This window comes from Thermoascus crustaceus (assembly GCF_041956765.1).
Source record: "Thermoascus crustaceus strain CBS 181.67 unplaced genomic scaffold VTN00scaffold_5, whole genome shotgun sequence".
Lineage (NCBI taxonomy): Eukaryota > Fungi > Ascomycota > Eurotiomycetes > Eurotiales > Thermoascaceae > Thermoascus > Thermoascus crustaceus.
Genome location: NW_027192531.1, coordinates 594,058 through 610,266, shown reverse-complemented (window position 1 = coordinate 610,266; position 16,209 = coordinate 594,058). Strand labels below are relative to the sequence as shown.

Below are 16,209 nucleotides of genomic sequence, written 5' to 3'. Positions count from 1 at the left end.
CGGGCAGATTGGCGCTTTCTCTCTGTGGAACGTTTTGTGCGGACAGGCCAGATGGGACTGCCAAGCGGTTCACGTCATTCTGTCTCATCAACAATTTCTAATTCAACATCTCTGCTGCAAACGCCTCTTCAGCGGCGGAACGCTCTCCAGGCCATCGGCTATGCTACCGTAGCTCTTCACAAAGCCCGAATATGCCCTTTGGCCCGGGGCCGCCATGACCTGGCAGTCTGGTGAGCCGCAGCTTCTTTCGAAGTTTCGAGCAGTCGGGTTGACCACGCAGCAGCATGGTTCTTGTGGAGCTCTCGGGCCCATCTGCGCTTCCAAGGGGCAAGCTTCGCAAAGTTGCGATCGTCCAGCTTGCGGAGAGAGCTCAGAAGGCCAGATAGCGAGCCCGAGCCCCTCCTTTCTCGCAGTTTGGCCCCGCCGGGAGAGCTGCCGCGCTCGATGGATCGTCATTCGACGAGACCTGGCCACGACGGGACCGCCCATGGTTGGCCAGGCCTGCACGGAGAGTACGGCACGAGCGAACTAGCCGGCATCCTTTCCTAAGTTAATGCCCGCTCCGTCCGAGGTCTGGGGAAAGCATCCACCGCTGGCCTCGCGTACGTTGTGGAAGCAGCGCGAATTCTCCTTCAACGGCTGCCAGTCAGCTTGATTTCGGCCCCCTTGGAAGAAGCGAAATTCACGACGGAAAACCCACGGTCCAGCCTCAGCTTGGCCCATGTTGTGGCGTGCATTCCCGGTTGGTTAGTTGACGCTAGTTTGCAGATAGTTCCACCGTCCCCTCTCCCGCCACACGAGGCCGAAGTGGACAGATTCTTCCGTTACTATGTTTGTACCACATAGTGCTCAGGCTTACCATCCACACAGTTACAGGGTCCAGGAGAAGGATGCCATACATTCAGCAACAGCAGCGCAGTGACATCCCGTCGATATCAAAATATCTATGCAATATAACAACGGCTGAGATCGTGAGATGGAACGGAAATCGCATCTAAGGCCGACTGCACTTGCTTCGGCGAGAGTTCGCAGTCAGCAAGCACCTTCCACCAACCGTTGTATGCGGCAATAAACCTAATCCACGCCTGACGAAACGACAATCCATACGGTCGAGCTCCCGCGACGAATGAATATTTGTCCCGAGGAATCCGTTCTGTTCGCAAATCCCAGCCTCCGTCGGCTCCATAGCTATCTAACCTAACAGGCCAGTTTTCTTTTTCATCTGACTGTCGACGATTCAGATGCAGACACGATCAGTGCCCCGCGTACCTATTTGCACCTGATGGTGCCCATTCTGTCAATCTCTTTCTGATACGAATTGACTGCAGCCAGGAGGCTGGAGGCCGTTAGAGATCCCTGCAACAAACTGCAATAATATTAACCCTGGCAGCATACATACATAAACAGCACCGCTGGTGGTCTTTCATGAGAGTAGAGCAGCAGCACAGATGTACCCCACAGTTCCAGCCTAATGATGTGGGGGATCCCTGGTCTTCGGGTGGCGTAAGCGGAGGGGTTCATGCCAATAGGATTCGGTTGAGGGATACCTAATAGTAGTACCTCGCTCCCTCCCTCATCGGCCCCTCCCTTAGCCCAAGACCTGTCATCCCCCCGAGCTACCTAGGACGGAATATCCGGTGTACAGGCTAGTGCAAGTGCTTCCTCGGTCCCCTATATCCGGCTAACTTTTCTCCCCGTTGCAGGAGAAGACAACGGGCTTATGATGAACAATAGCATAGTTGTACGGTATGTACATGTACATGGGACCATTTTTCAGGTCCCCCGCAAATACTCCGTTCATAATTCGACTGTCTAGTGTTTCACATTTATTGTCAGGGTTGCTCAGAATACGTATCATGTGGATGACCTACTTACCCAAGGTATCCATCTTGTCCACAAGGAAGGCTACCTAAATTCTTTTCTCGAAGAGACGTTTATGAAATATCTACAGGTTCACTCTAGCTTGGGGGGGGGAAAGAATTTGTCAAGTAAATCATCTTCTCAATTCATTGCATAACATATATAGCGAGGTCTTGAAAATGGAAAGAAACATCTAATAGATGCAGAAAAGAAAAAGAAAAACCACGTTTCGTCCTAAATTTACTATACTGTACGATCTGCTTCCATGTTCTACCTTAGTAGCCAGGAAAGGAAAGGTGAAACGTCACCTATGATGTTCCACCTCACCGTAAATTGACTGCAGCACATATACATACTGTACCTCATACAACCCAGGACATGAGGTTCCCCAGCAGCAGGCGACCCTAATTAAAACGAAGTACTGTACTCCGTAAATCATTCCGTGGCCAGGGCCACCAACTAATTAGATCATTCATCCTTTGATGCCAGTGGCTAGGTAAGGTTGCCGACTTTTCAAGGTCCAGTTCCCTTTTGGAACATCCATTCGCCATCGTGCCCGCCAGACCTCATCATCAACCTTACCCCCTGGGAGGGGCGTTGGAGGGTAGGTTAGGTAGGTATGGTCATTCGATCAACTTCAAGTCCTGACTGCTTGCTTGCTTGCTTACTTACTGGTTGGGTAGGTAGGTAAGGTTCCCCAGACCCGCTTCCTCTCTTCAAGTTCTCCTCGTGACCACCCATGCGGTGCCCAAGCCCGAGCCCCTCCAAGGTAGGTGGGTAGGTGGGTTGTACAAAGCTCCTCGAAGGAAAAAGACAACGTAATGTTCCATTCTGATAGGACAAAAACGGTTGTTGAAGATCATACGGTTTATTCTTCACTGCATTTTTGACGTTCTATTTTCTATTTATCCTAACCTACTAGACTGACTAGACTGACTGTTCTAAACGTTAGACTTTCTGAAAAGGAATCAGCGGGACTGAAAAAAAAAGAAAAAAAGAGAAAAAAAGAACTCAAACTGGCATGATGGCAATAATGAGTTGCCGGTTCTTTTTCTTTTCTTTCTTTCTTCCACTCTTAGTACATACATACAACAAGGAATATGAATGAATACTGCTGCTCTGAGCAGGCCGAAGTGAGCCCTAGATATGTGCGTGCCCTGACATGTTCGGGCTTTTTTTTACCCACCAAGTCTAATATAATCGCTAGAATATTCGAAAATTCAGGAAGAATGAAGAGAGCTTGAAAAGATGAATGCAAAATAGATATTGTTGATCAGTAGATCCCCTTTAAGCCTCCGCGGTATCCAAGGGCGATGACGCGGTGGCCCCGGCTCCCTTCTGCTGTCGGAGCTTCTCTTCAAACTTGGCGAACTCGTGCATGGCAATCTCTTCTTCCTGGTCCAAGACTTGTGTAACTCCCTTGACCTCTTCGATCTGTTTCACAGTCAGTCAGCCAATGTCCCTTACATCAAAGCAGATTCGTAGGATTCTAGGGGATCCACAAAGGGGAGGATGGTATAAGACTTACATAGTGCATCAGCATCGACTCAATGCCGTTCTTAAGGGTCACGGTGCTCGAGTCGCATGTCCGGCAGGCTCCCCGCAGCTTCAGCAGCACCATTCCATCCTCGAAACCACGGAACTCGATATCGCCTCCATCCTCCTGGATGGCAGGTCGGATTCTGGTCTCCAGCAGCTCCTTAATCATCGAAACGACTTCGTCGTCGTCTTCGTTGTAGCTTAGCGAGTCCTCTTCTCCACCTTCCTGCGCATGCTCCGCAGATGTCTTGTCAACTTTGTTGACGATGTTCTCCCCGGATGTTACCGCCTCCGTGATCAGACTGAACACCTCCGGCTTGATGTGCGCCCAGTTGGCATCGCTTGCTTTGGTGACGGTGATGAAATCAGGTCCAAAGAAGACGGACGAAACCCCATCCACATTAAGCAGGTTTGCGGCCAAAGGCGACGGATATGGCGGAGCGACTGTTGAGCGCGGAGACAGGTACTCTAGGAATGTAGTCGGGAAATCCTCAGGCAGAACTCGGTGGTTTGGGAGGAACTTGAGAGCCTACAATTCCAGATGCGATGCCAGTTAGCAAGACTCCGTGCGCTGTCTTGTATGAGGGGAGATATATCCGGGCAGCTCACATCCGGGTTCGGCGTAGTCTCAGTCTGTATGAATATAGTCCTCTTGTTCCCCGTAGATGGTCCATTCACGTTTGACTGGGCGACTGGCTGGTGGTGTGGGCGCAGAGTCGGTCTGCGACGGGCCTCCGAGGCTGTGATAGTTGGAAGTCTCGCAGAGTTGTGCACATTCCTCGATGCTCTGGATGTGACCTGGGTAATTGTCCAGAGAGGGGAGAATTCCGCCGCCGAAATCCGAACCCCAGATCTGGGGCTGAAAATCATCCGCGTAAAAATGTTCCTCGATGCCGACTGCATAGACATTGTGTGTGAATTGATGTATGCCGCTTGCGAGCCTGGCAGACTTAATGGTAGTTAACTTAGTTAACTAGTTATTGCTTGATTGATGACAAAACCGAAGCTCGGCCGCAAGAATTCGCCCCAGGTTTAATATGGCCGCCCCGACCGCCCGAGAACTGACGTAATTAAATCACGTGCTTAGTGGTCATGGGCGAATAGGGAGCGATCAATAATCATCTCTGGGGCACCCTCCAAACAATCATTAATTGTCGAACATGGCGCCACTGTTTTCCCAAGAGTCCCATCTGGACGAGATGATTTTTTTCAATGAAGGAATTCAATAGAAAACTTGCAATGTTTCTATTTGCGGAGACTTCTTTCCCTGCCTTCTTTGTCGACTGAACTCTGGTTGTTGGCGCAGTTCCATGATATGCTCTGCCTCAACCTTCCGACTCCAGATGCTGAATGTATTCCGGTACCGTTTATGTGTTTCCAAGTGTCAGAGCGAAAGTAACAAGTGTCTTGAAACCTCTTCTTTATTCCGCCTCGACACGGCAAGGGTGAAGCATGTCATGTCAGCAGTTTCTTTCACTGCTATTGAGGACCTAGGTAGTTTAAACTCCCAGATTAGACGCTGGTTCCTTTGCGCAAAATAATATCCTCCGTTCTACTGAGTGGGAAAACCCTTTTAAGAGCCTTAGCAATTTATCGTTCCCCAAAAGTCTAGATCCCGATCGTTTTGCTCTGACTTACCCAGGTGCTACGTACGATTGCCTAATCTAGTATATAATGTTATCAGGACCCATGTCTTCCCCTTGCATTCTCTCGTTTCAGCCTTGTTTCATCCAAGCTATACACATAGTTCGCATGGTTGCTTCGGAACATGTAGATCACCCGCACCACAGTTTTGAAATTTGAATCACAAGGGCTAAGAAGGTGATGGCTTCTCGGGTATGCGGTCCGAAGTAGCCTTTTGCTTAATGTCGTATAAGCGGCCAAAGCAAATGATGTCAGGTACGACCTCGAGTATTTATCTTTGAAACTTGACGACATCAATTCACAAGATTAGATAGGTGAAGATGGTGGACAGTGATGGGAAGGCCTGTGGATCAGAATTTCGGGTAACTATTAATAACGAAGTTGGTCTGGACTTCTTGGGAGACTACTGGACTACCCCCTCGAGACCCAGATAGGGACATGATTTTGCACGGTTGAAAAATGTGGCGAGAAATCTCCGAGCAAGAATAGAGGCTAGCCAAGATGTCTCGGGGATATTTAGAATACAAGCACGCAACGCATGCATAGTGTGCTGCACATAAAGGCTCCGTACGTGCCCCTACTTAAAGTAGAAACTGCACGGTCCACCAGAGAGTTTGCGGCGCTGTGGAGTGGCCCAAGCTCGGGAATGCTTTTTTGCCTGCGGGGAGCTATGGTGGGAAACTCTGCCGCTCCGTCCATAAAACTTCATTCAGCATTCGCGAAGATCCCGACCTTGCGGTTGAACTGGGATCAGGTATTCACTTTGGATAAAATAAGGGAGGCGTCTTTCTGGATACAGGGCCTAAATTTGGCAGCAGAGGCAGCAGTCCAACCATGCGGGATACGTTCTAACCAGAAAGACCAAACTACCTAACGTTATTGCAACTAGCTCGAGGCATACACCATGCCCGCCACATGTGAGGTCTGCTCTTCTGAGCCATCGAAATATCGATGTCCCACTTGTGGAACTGTGAGGTAGGTTCTAAGTTTCTCTTGTCCGCGAACGCATACTAATCGACCGTCGTGGCTCGACACAGCTGCTCCCTTGCCTGCACACAATCGCATAAGATATACTGCGCGCCTAAAGCCCCTCAAGAATCTGAACAGAAGCCACACCCTGTGGCGACCGATACGCAGTCTGCACAGGCTGCCGTCAACGGACATATACCAGAGCCGGCGACCGGTAGGAACAATGATACCCTTACTCTCGAAGCGTTGTCGTCATCACAGGAGCTCAAGGACCTCTTCACTCGCTACCCCCGTCTTCGTAGCCAGCTACGAGACATCTACAGGATCACACTGGAGGAAGAGTGGGTAGAGTCAAAGGATTCTTCCGGTCGCGGACGCTGGAAAGGAGGTCGCCACAGAAACACTACGGGAACCAGAGGACCTTGGACCGCCGAAAAGGGATTCAATCGAGGACTGGGGAAGGTGAGAAAATGGAGGGAAAGCTGTGAAGAGGGAGAGAGCACCGGAGTTGACGCAGAGGCGTTCATGAAATTTGTCGCCTTGGTCAACGGCGAACGTCTGCCCGAATCCTAAGCTTCTAAACGGATAGACAAGGAGAAACAAAACTGAAGGGAGAGTATCTTCTGGGCCATGGTTCGCTCCGCAATTTTCTGGATCTGGAGTTCGAAGTTGGCCGTATCTCGAATGGCGAGCTAATCTCGGTCCATACGAGCACAGAGAAGTTCACCCGAGTGAGAAACATGCTGGAACAGCTGAGCACGCCTAGTGGTCAGGTGTCCATATTATATAAAGATCCGCGGCCACAGACTCAGAAATTATTCTGAGGACTAGCTAAAGGAATGCAGCAGAAGAGTTATGAAAGTTTCAGTGCGGTCGGTTTAAAAGTCTTCCAGCTACATTGAGACGCACACGACGGATGGGTTTCTTGTTTGACAAACCAGATCGGTGAAGACCAAGGTCTAGTGGGAAAATATGAAGTTCGTGGAGTGATGGTCCCTGCAGAATGCATATGTGGCAGTCAAACAGCCGGTATTTGCAGCATGTGTTTCCTGCGCGCGGCTTCGGTTTCAAAGATTCTTAGAGATCTCTGCAGATCAACCTGTGGAATTCTGGCTTGATCTCTCAAGAGATATTTTCGATAATCTCGGAAACCGCAAGAAGGTCATAGTACACCGCCATTCTTATAGAAATTATCAATCTAGCTAAAGATTTCTAAGTCACCCTTGGACCTTTCCAGCGTATTATTAGCTCCTACGCAACTCTTTAAGGACACTTTATTTATTAGGATCACAAGCGACTGCTGAACGGAGCCTTTACTCAATACTCCAAAAGGTCGGTCTCAGGAGTTTTTCCAATGCGTATTGTGATTAGCCACTTTCTTTATAAAGTAACTGCAATTTATTACAAGGCTGTAGAGCTGTCAACTTTCTCGGCTGTCTCAAAGCTCAAAGGGGCGTAGGTGATGGAACTGTGACAAGTCCACACGCGGCCGGGGTGTGACGCGTGATTCCTGCATTTGTGACGCCTTGCAGCGCGGTATTCTCTCCGTGCGAGTAATAGAGATCCGTACTAGGAGGCATAATGAAAGGGGAGGAGTCTGCTTTAAAGACAAAAGTGACCCGTGTGCTTGCATATATCTTGTGACTCGTTACTTCACTGAGTAGAGCCGTTAACCATGACTCGCCACTGCCCTCGGCGAAGGAAGCCGAGTGGAGGACAGAAGCCTGGATATGGCGGTCCGTCGCATGCAGGTTGGAGACTGCGCAGTGGAGGTAAACACTTAACATGTAAACTGTCAGGATTTGCGGTCGCAGGGTGAATGCGGTCAGTGTACGGAGCTCCTCAGGAGTATGTCGGGAGCGGACCAACGGTCGACCACGACCTTCGAGCGCTGTTGGTAGGCCTCATAAGGGTGATGTGAAAAGATAGCATGTAGTCAGCGAATGCTAGAAGCTGTGATCAGTTCTGGTGAGGTATTGGATCCTCCACAGAACACACATCGTCCAGTGGTTGTGCATGGAACTCCGATCTACAGCAAGATCAGAATGTGAGGAACGCCCCCGGACTGTGGCCCACTGAAGCGATAGTTCTCGGTGACGGAGGCTTTCACGGCACGGCGCGTGCTGGGAAGGGCTGGCCCTGCGCGGAACGAGCGCAAGGACGCGACTGTTGGACTTGGATAATGTCCTAGCTCGACCACGGCACTGTATCGTCCAATCCACGGCCGTTGTTGAGCTTCTGTTGACTGGTGGTGTTAGCTACAGCTTACCGGGATCTACAGCTATTCGTACCGGCTGGCTCCGTACAGCCCACTTCGCGACTCCACACGTCGCCGTGACGAGTCGAGAGGCCCTAACTCATCGATGGAGTACCGGCGCACACGTAAATCGCGGAGTCGAAACACCCTGAAAAGGCCAGCCTGACCCCTTTCGGTTCAGATACTCTCGTGAGCTCTTCTACGCGGAGTAGTCGTCCGCATATTTACCCCAGATCGACGCCGCCCCGTTTGCTGCTCTGTCTCTACCCTTCTCCGCCGTTTCGGGAATGCAGCTTGCCTCTCCTATGGTCTAATCGGAACTGGTCCGCCATCTACTTCACAGGAGACCATCTCCCTCGACGACCAGAAGACGTTGACGGGCACGCCGCACTGCCAATTCGCCATATACACTTGCTCCAGCTCCTTTTTGCCGCGAAGTTCTCCCAAGAAAGGAGGACGATACCAACGAGCTGTTCTCTTCGACTGCCCCTCCTCGTCCTGAGCGACAATGGATGGATTGCTGTGCCTGTCTCAATTGCTTACCTAGGGGCCGGAGCAGGCGCTGTCTGACGTCGTGCTATTTCCCTTGACGTTTTGTTTACCAATCTGATATTTCGCGAGAAGTCGTTTCACTATGGCGTCTCAACAACAAGCCAGGCGGGCGCGGTCATCCAGTGACAAAGCCCAGGGACCGCCAGCTGTGCTTCCGCAGCGACCTAGCCTCCAGAATCGCACAATTTCAGCCCCAGCGGGGGATCTTCCTATGCTGGATCGCCCGAGAGCAGCGGCGAATGTGGAGAAGATGATGCAGGCAACGGCTATCGAGGAAAATGAGGCTCACCTGCCTAGTCCGAGTGGGGACACTGTCAAGCACGGCCATACTGCCAAAGGCAACGATGAGGTACATTCCTGGGGAAATGGTACCTTTAAAGGAGTGCACAGGAGTTCTGTTGCTGACCAGTATCTACGTGCAGGCTGCTTCCTCAAAACCAAATCTCCCGCAAGTCAACCTCGTTGTCATTGGCGCACGAGGAGTAGGGAAATCGACCTTCATACAGTGTGCTCTGGACATGAAGCATCTACCTTCTTCGCGTTTTTCTACTAAGAAGATGTCATTGGATGGAATTGTCTACTCCGTCCGCTTGGTAGAAATGTCGCTACAGGAGATCACCTTCGACAGCAACGAACAAGTTGTTTGGCCTCAATCAATAGGTGACCACGCATTACCGATCGTCGATGGAGTGCTGGTTCTTCACGATGCAACTTTTCCAAGAAGCATCAAGGAATGCTATCGAATACTAGGTGAGTGCTACTAGTCCTTGGGACTTATGTTGTAGTCTCCTGGGTTGCATCATTTCAGCCTTTACTTACCCCGGGCCATCGCTACGTAGAGCTTTCACATCTGCCCATAAAGCCCGATGCTTGAATTCGGTTTCATTCGTTCGGCTGCTGATTTATATTCCCTATAGATGCCTTGTCTAGGTCTGCATTGCCATTCGTATGCGCGTCTTGTAAATGCGATCTTAAGTACCATTCGATTATCGAACAGCCCAGTCAAGTTCTCGAAGGGCATGAAGTGCACAAGACAGCTGCAAATAACCCCAGAACGCAAAAGAGATCTATCTCTATACTCCTGCGAGCTATCATTGCGAGAACATCAGGTAAGCATGAAAATCCACCCTGTGCTCCGCCCTCGAAAATCGTCATTAGATCGGGTCGAATTCAAGACCGTTTGAATGATGGCCCTTTTTATACCCCTTGCTCCCCTTTCAGTCACCTTCCCTGACAGGTAGTCCCTGGGCAATTCACATGAACGCAGAACTTGAGACCGCCAGCCCCTTTGGTGGTCCACTGTGTTTGCGCTATTTCTCGCGCGGCTTGCGCCTCGGTCGAGCTAGTGCTCGCGTGCCCCTGTCTGTCATCACCGCCGATCACAGTTGTGCGGCCGCAACACGAGACGTTAAATTTGCGAATGCCGCACTTCAACAAAGGTCGATGAATTTTCATCCAGTGCTGACCAGTTATTAGATGTCGCTCGCGCGTATCAGAGTGGGAGTAATTTCAACCCCTCTTTTCAGACGGAGATCTCGTCTCAATCGCCTGTAACGCAAAATTGGCATCACAACCAAACGAGCTCTGAAACCCTCGGAGCAACATCCACCGAACCCACTGCCATCGAAACCGTCGCTTCTGATCAAAGAGTCGATGGGAACGGTGGATACCATCGTCCCCTCGACAAGGCAAACGACTCCAATCTGGCTCCCAATGCCCCTATCTCTAGATATGGCCGGAGCAACTCACACCCTGTGCGACCGCAGACACCTCCCTCTGGGGGACGGTTGAATGCACGCAGACCATCCGCATCTAGTGTTGCAGATGTTTCCCCGAGTCGGGATCGAAATAGGCAACATCGATACCACTCAGCCTGGCGCCACAGCGCCGGGTCTGACTCTTTCAACACGTTTTTGGATATGGAGGATGAGACGGAAGAGCCGCGGAGCACTCTCTCCAGTCCAGATACCCACAAGCGCAAGAAGGAGAAAACAGGCGAAGGTGCTCCTAGTGAGACCGGGGTTACTTTCGACGAACTCGTTGACCGTCTTGTCTCGTTGCCGATGTCAAAACAGGACTCGAAGTTCTCGGCAATTTTCTTGTGTCTTTATCGCAAATTTGCCGCTCCGTCAACCCTCCTCAATGCTCTGATCAGTCGCTTCGAAACAATTGAGAAGAGCCCGGCGGCCCAGCTAACGCGCGTTGCGGACCAACTCAGGCTGCTCAACGTTGTCGCGCAATGGGTGTCTGAATACCCTGGAGACTTCGCTTATCCAAAAACTCGGAAGAGGTTGACCGAGTTTGTCATGTCACTCGAGAAAAATCACGTCTACATGTTCGCCGCAAAAGAGATCGGTTCGTATCTCGAAATAACAATGGAGGATGACGATACCGGCTGGCCATTCCGTGATGGTGATAATGGAGAACCCGACAGTCTCGAAACCTTCCTCAATTCTTCTACACGGAGCTCCCCGTTAACGCTTCTCAATCAGGGCCCTCTCTCGGTCCCTCTCTCGGAAGACCCAATCTACAATATGAGCTCTTTAGATCTTACTGAAGATACACCTGATGGCGCCTCTCGAACGTCTGGAACTTCATCGAACGCATCAAGCGCTGGTAGATCCGGTATTGCCTTTAACCAGTCGATTTCGACCCTTTTGACTGTCGAGAATGCACAACGAGAAGCGCGGACTTTGGAACTCACGCCAAAACATCTGTTGACGAAGATGCAGTGGAGGCAGTTTATGGAAATTCCCGACGAGGATTTTGCTCGCGAATTGACGAGAATCGACTGGATAATGTTCAGCTCGTTTCGACCTAGGGACCTTGTCCGTCATGTGAGCGTATCCGGGGACAAGGACAAGATTAAAAGCCTGGAACACGTGAATCGAATGATCAAGGAGTTTAATCATCTGGCCTTTTGGGTGGCCAGCATGATTCTACTTCGGGATAAGCCCAAACACCGAGCCAAAGCTTTGGAGAAATTCATGAACATAGCTCAGGTGAGTCGTGCCATTCGGATTTAGAGTCTTGCAACACAGCTAATATGGCATCAATTGTGCAGAAATTACGTCGACAGAACAATTATAATTCCCTTGGTGCCGTCATAGCGGGCATCAACGGAACACCAGTACATCGACTAAACCAGACTCGAGAGCTCGTCCCTCTTCCCGTGCAAAAGGAATTCATGAGGCTGGTTATCCTCATGGGTACCCAGAAAAGTCACTTTGCCTATCGCTTGGCCTGGGACAATTCCTTTTCAGAGAGAATCCCTTTCCTCCCGCTCCACCGCCGTGACTTGGTATCCGCGGAAGAAGGTAACAAAACATTTGTTGGGGAAAACAAAAGTCGCATCAATTGGAAGAAATTTGAAATAATGGGCGAGGTGCTCTTGGCGATTCAACGGAGCCAAAGGACTCCGTACCCTCCCCTCCAAAAGAACGAGGAGGTGCAACGACTGCTACTGGATACCAAGCTTTCAAACGATGAAGAGGTGAGTGCTACTGCATTTCCAAAAACCCTTTTTGGATTTTATCCGCCATGATCCTTCTCTTTTGGAATTCCCTGCTGACATTATGCTTTAGGATCTGTATACACGCAGTATGCAGGTTGAGCCCTCTGCTGCCGGCGGCGAAACAGGACGCAGAAAGTTCGGGTGGTTGCGGTCATAACTTCCCAGTAGCCTTCCCTCTCGGCTTTATGCGCTCTTGGGATGCTCGATCCATGTCTATCTTTCACGACGCGAAGAAATACTGCTTTGTTCGCTTGTCCATTGTACGCAACTCATACCCCTTTCACGCAGATACGCCTTCTATGATATATTAACGATACTGCTCCACCATCTTGTGATCCTTCTACTGTCAGGGAGTAATCAATATATGTCTTTGCCTATTTTTGAAGCATGTCTTGTATATAAAGCGCGCTTCGCTGTACTGTACTTGTTCCCGACCCAGCGAACTTAAATCATGCAAGTATTCCCGATCGGCTTTCAAGCTGTATTGACTTGTTCAGAGAGATGGACCGGGCAAGTTTCGGTTGTCGCTAGTCTGACCCGACTAAGTGGGTGTTCTGCGTCTGAAAGGAATTCTGAGTTGAAAGTCTATAGTATAATTTTTTTCCATCACTGTTTTATGGGCATATTATGGGAGGATTATGATATAGACCAGAGCTTGTAATTAACTACACCTTGTTTGCATTATTTGAAAATCGACTACTTCTTGAATGCGACCATTTTGTATGAAGTTATGCAGAAAAGCATGTGCTCGGTATTGAAGTTCTAGCCTTATCACTGTGTGAAAACAACCAATATGATGCAAATAATAACAATAAATAGTACCAAATGCATTTGACTAGTCTAGCAAAGACAGAATCCCAGCAGACTACAGACCTACAGGTCTACAACCAACACTTATCTCACGTGACGTATTTGTCCGGGTAAACGCACTTAGGTCCGACATCCCGTCCGCCGAGCTTCAATTCTGCTTTACCTTTACCTGCCAAAGCTCTGTGACGCCTCAAAACTGCAGTCCTTGAACGCCCCTACCCACTCCTGCAGTTTCCAACAAATTATCATGGCTGAAGCTCTGGCACCCCGAATCCGCTCTCTGTACCGGGCCATCCTCCGCGAGCTGCCCCGCCGCCCGCTCTCCAATCCGTCGCCACTTCAGCTCCATATCCGCAAGTATTTCTCCGCCGATGCGGGACAGCAACTGGAGGGGGACGGGAATGCTCTGATCAAGCGCGTTCAGGAGGCGGAACAGTTTGTCCAGTATGCCCGGGCCCAGCGGATGTATGCTACGTTGCTGGAGAGATACAACCCCGGCATGGAGATGGATCAGGAGGAGAGAGTGAGGTTGACGGCTAGGAGGGTCGGGTTGAATCTGCCGATCGAGCACCAGAATGGGCAGAAGGAGGAATAAGGAATGGACATCGCAGCAACCTACTACCCCTACTCCACCCTACTTCTATCAACCCTAAAAGAAAAGAAATAGTTTCCGAGTCTAATAAGACTTTGTGTTATTCTCAACGCTCTGGACACGAGGGTGAGGAACGAAGCGCTCATCCTTGAAGACCTCGAACTGATCTGCGGATGGAAGGCAGCCAACATACGCATCCCGGTCACAACGCAAACGAAATCTTGCACGAGACACAAGAAATATTCGAATGGGAAGAAAAAGAAAAGGGATTCCGGAGCACTAGACTGCTCGTGAACAAACAACCGAAGACAGGCTACAATCTGTGGCGTGACTGGTGAATATTATATGATTTTTCCGTTTTAACCTTTTTTTCTCTTTCACTTTTTTTCATATAAATTTGTTGTATTCTCTCGACACTGGGGGAAAGCTCATTCAGTTTTTCTTCTGCCTCTTTGACTTGGTTTCGTCGGCGTCGGCCGCCGGCCGCCTCTCTTGTGGTGTCTCAGCGGGAAATTTTGGGACTTGTTTACGCTGTCGAGACACCTTTGATGTCGCCTGCTCTTCAGCTTGAGCTTGAGGCTGAGGTTCAACTCGAGCTTTCTTACGCGACAGAATCTGGCTGATTTTCTGCTGCGCCTCTTCCGGACTGGTGCTACTAATCTCAGGACCATCGTTGGGACCAGTCGCTGCAGACGGTAACGGCGTGCTGCTCTCCGGAACCGGGTCCTTCTCTGAAGAGAGACTTGTGTTCTTGAAAATATTCTTCTTCAGATTACCCTTGACGATCCTCGCGTATCTCATGACGATCTCTTGCAGCTCCAGGGTGCGAAGTTCTTGGGAACTCTTCTCTGGGAAGATGTTGGCGACCTGCCGTGGCAGTAGCATATTACGTGCCACGTCACAGCATCTCTCATGGACGTTGTCCATAGTTCCTTGACCTGTTGAGGTATTTGTACGATGAGCATTCGAACGAAGCCTAATGATTATAGCCGGCTCCTCGTAACTCTCGCTGTCGCTCTCATTTGCGGTGTGTGCATCCGTGGAACTGAGATCCTGGTCGTCAGGTTTCAATCCGTCCTTTGCTGCATCGGAGGCGGAATCAGAATCCAGAGGATGGCCGCCAACTTGAGTGATCGAGACGGGAGTCTGGTTGAGATAAGCCATGTATATGGCGCTTTGAGCACAGTTCAGGTTGGCAGGATTGACGTCAATTACTGTCGTGCTGGTGTCCGAGGGTCCGGAGGCGTTGTCTGTCGACGACGAAGCATGAATCTCCTCTCCAACCCTCGGAGCAGCCCCAGGATTAGCAGACGATCCACTCCTGCCAGCGGCTTTTCCACGACCGCGTCCGCCTCGAGACCCTTTACTGGTCATTGTTGGGGATCTATCTGCATGGCGCGTCAGCATTTCTTTGAGATCCAGAAATTGTTCTGGTTCACGAGGTCCTATTGTTGACTGTGTTCGTGATCTCAGATCGGCCATGCTGAGAGCAGGCTGAAGAAAAAAGAACACCAACAAACACAACCAGCCAAAATCAAAGAGACATGAATGAATCAAGGCACTTACTGAAAGAGCAAAGGCAGCACAGGATAAATCTGGGTTTGTTTGCCGATTGCTGTCTTTCGGGATGTGGTCGGCAAGCCGAAAGTGAGATCCGTGCACGTGCTGACCCAGGCCGGGAGGAAGAAAGGCGATGACTTTTTTATGAAATAAGGACCAGCGGACACGTCTCGGCTAGCCGAGTCGGATTCAGTGATAGCCCTTTGTTTGGGGAGACGCGCCCCGCGCGCCGTGAGGGAATGAATGAAGATGGGAGGGAGGCCTCCCGGGTTGTAGATAGTTGTGGCTCTCTTGCTTGCTGCTGCGCATCGTTTGAGGAGAGGAGACCGGTTCCGTCCCACTAATGCGAAATCTCGAATATCTACAAAGTCTAGAAGCCGATAGACTATTATTATAGTGAATATACGGATTCTTGAAGCGGGTATGATCGTCGTCGATTGATGTAACTATTTGATCAAACAGACTTTTGAAATCTCGGTTCGAACGTACACTGTAAACTGTAATGAAGTGGGCTTCTTTTTTTATCTGGAACCAGACTGCAATGCCAACCCTCTGTTGCCTTACAAACCTATTTACTGCGTCGAGACCGGACGATTTTATATCCCCAAGCTTTATTTTTCTAATACGTGCCCTAATAAGCGGCGAAATAAGTGCCTACCTAACCTACCTACCCTACTTTAGCTTCACAAGCGACGCGGAGATGAGTTGGTGTAGCAGTAGGAAAGGAATGATTAATGATTAATATATTATCATTACTATTACATGTACAGATTTCATTTCAGGGAGGTAGATAAGTCCTAGTAAGATCTTGGAATCTTTTTCTCTTCTTCTATTTTCCAGAAAGGAGTCAATCTATTTATCTGTCTAATCTGTATGCCCCTAAGCTTTTTCTCTGTTGCACTGAAGTGGTAC

The 16,209-nt window shown here is 49.9% G+C and overlaps 5 protein-coding genes across 5 annotated transcripts; 3 read left to right on the top strand and 2 right to left on the bottom strand.

Moving 5' to 3' along the window:
- Positions 1 to 3,147: 3,147 nt before the first annotated feature.
- On the bottom strand, positions 3,148 to 4,308 carry VTN00DRAFT_7795 (uncharacterized protein; the record flags this gene model as incomplete). The annotated part of the gene is made up of 3 exons (XM_069434577.1): positions 3,148 to 3,294; positions 3,389 to 3,928; positions 4,009 to 4,308. 3 exons carry the CDS (start codon positions 4,306 to 4,308, stop codon positions 3,148 to 3,150), a joined length of 987 nt encoding a protein of 328 aa, XP_069286061.1.
- A 1,639-nt stretch (positions 4,309 to 5,947) lies between these two features.
- On the top strand, positions 5,948 to 6,585 carry VTN00DRAFT_7794 (uncharacterized protein; the record flags this gene model as incomplete). Its single annotated transcript, XM_069434576.1, has 2 exons — positions 5,948 to 6,018; positions 6,081 to 6,585. 2 exons carry the CDS (start codon positions 5,948 to 5,950, stop codon positions 6,583 to 6,585), a joined length of 576 nt encoding a protein of 191 aa, XP_069286060.1.
- Positions 6,586 to 8,903: 2,318 nt separating this feature from the next.
- Positions 8,904 to 12,492, top strand: VTN00DRAFT_7793 (uncharacterized protein; the record flags this gene model as incomplete). Its single annotated transcript, XM_069434575.1, has 6 exons — positions 8,904 to 9,170; positions 9,244 to 9,571; positions 9,739 to 9,930; positions 10,298 to 11,823; positions 11,886 to 12,314; positions 12,406 to 12,492. The coding sequence occupies 6 exons, from the start codon at positions 8,904 to 8,906 to the stop codon at positions 12,490 to 12,492; spliced, it is 2,829 nt and encodes a 942-aa protein (XP_069286059.1).
- Positions 12,493 to 13,392: 900 nt separating this feature from the next.
- VTN00DRAFT_7792 (uncharacterized protein) lies at positions 13,393 to 13,740 on the top strand (the record flags this gene model as incomplete). The annotated part of the gene is made up of 1 exon (XM_069434574.1): positions 13,393 to 13,740. One exon carries the CDS (start codon positions 13,393 to 13,395, stop codon positions 13,738 to 13,740), a length of 348 nt encoding a protein of 115 aa, XP_069286058.1.
- Positions 13,741 to 14,169: 429 nt separating this feature from the next.
- Positions 14,170 to 15,111, bottom strand: VTN00DRAFT_7791 (uncharacterized protein; the record flags this gene model as incomplete). Its single annotated transcript, XM_069434573.1, has 1 exon — positions 14,170 to 15,111. The coding sequence occupies one exon, from the start codon at positions 15,109 to 15,111 to the stop codon at positions 14,170 to 14,172; it is 942 nt and encodes a 313-aa protein (XP_069286057.1).
- Positions 15,112 to 16,209: the final 1,098 nt, after the last annotated feature.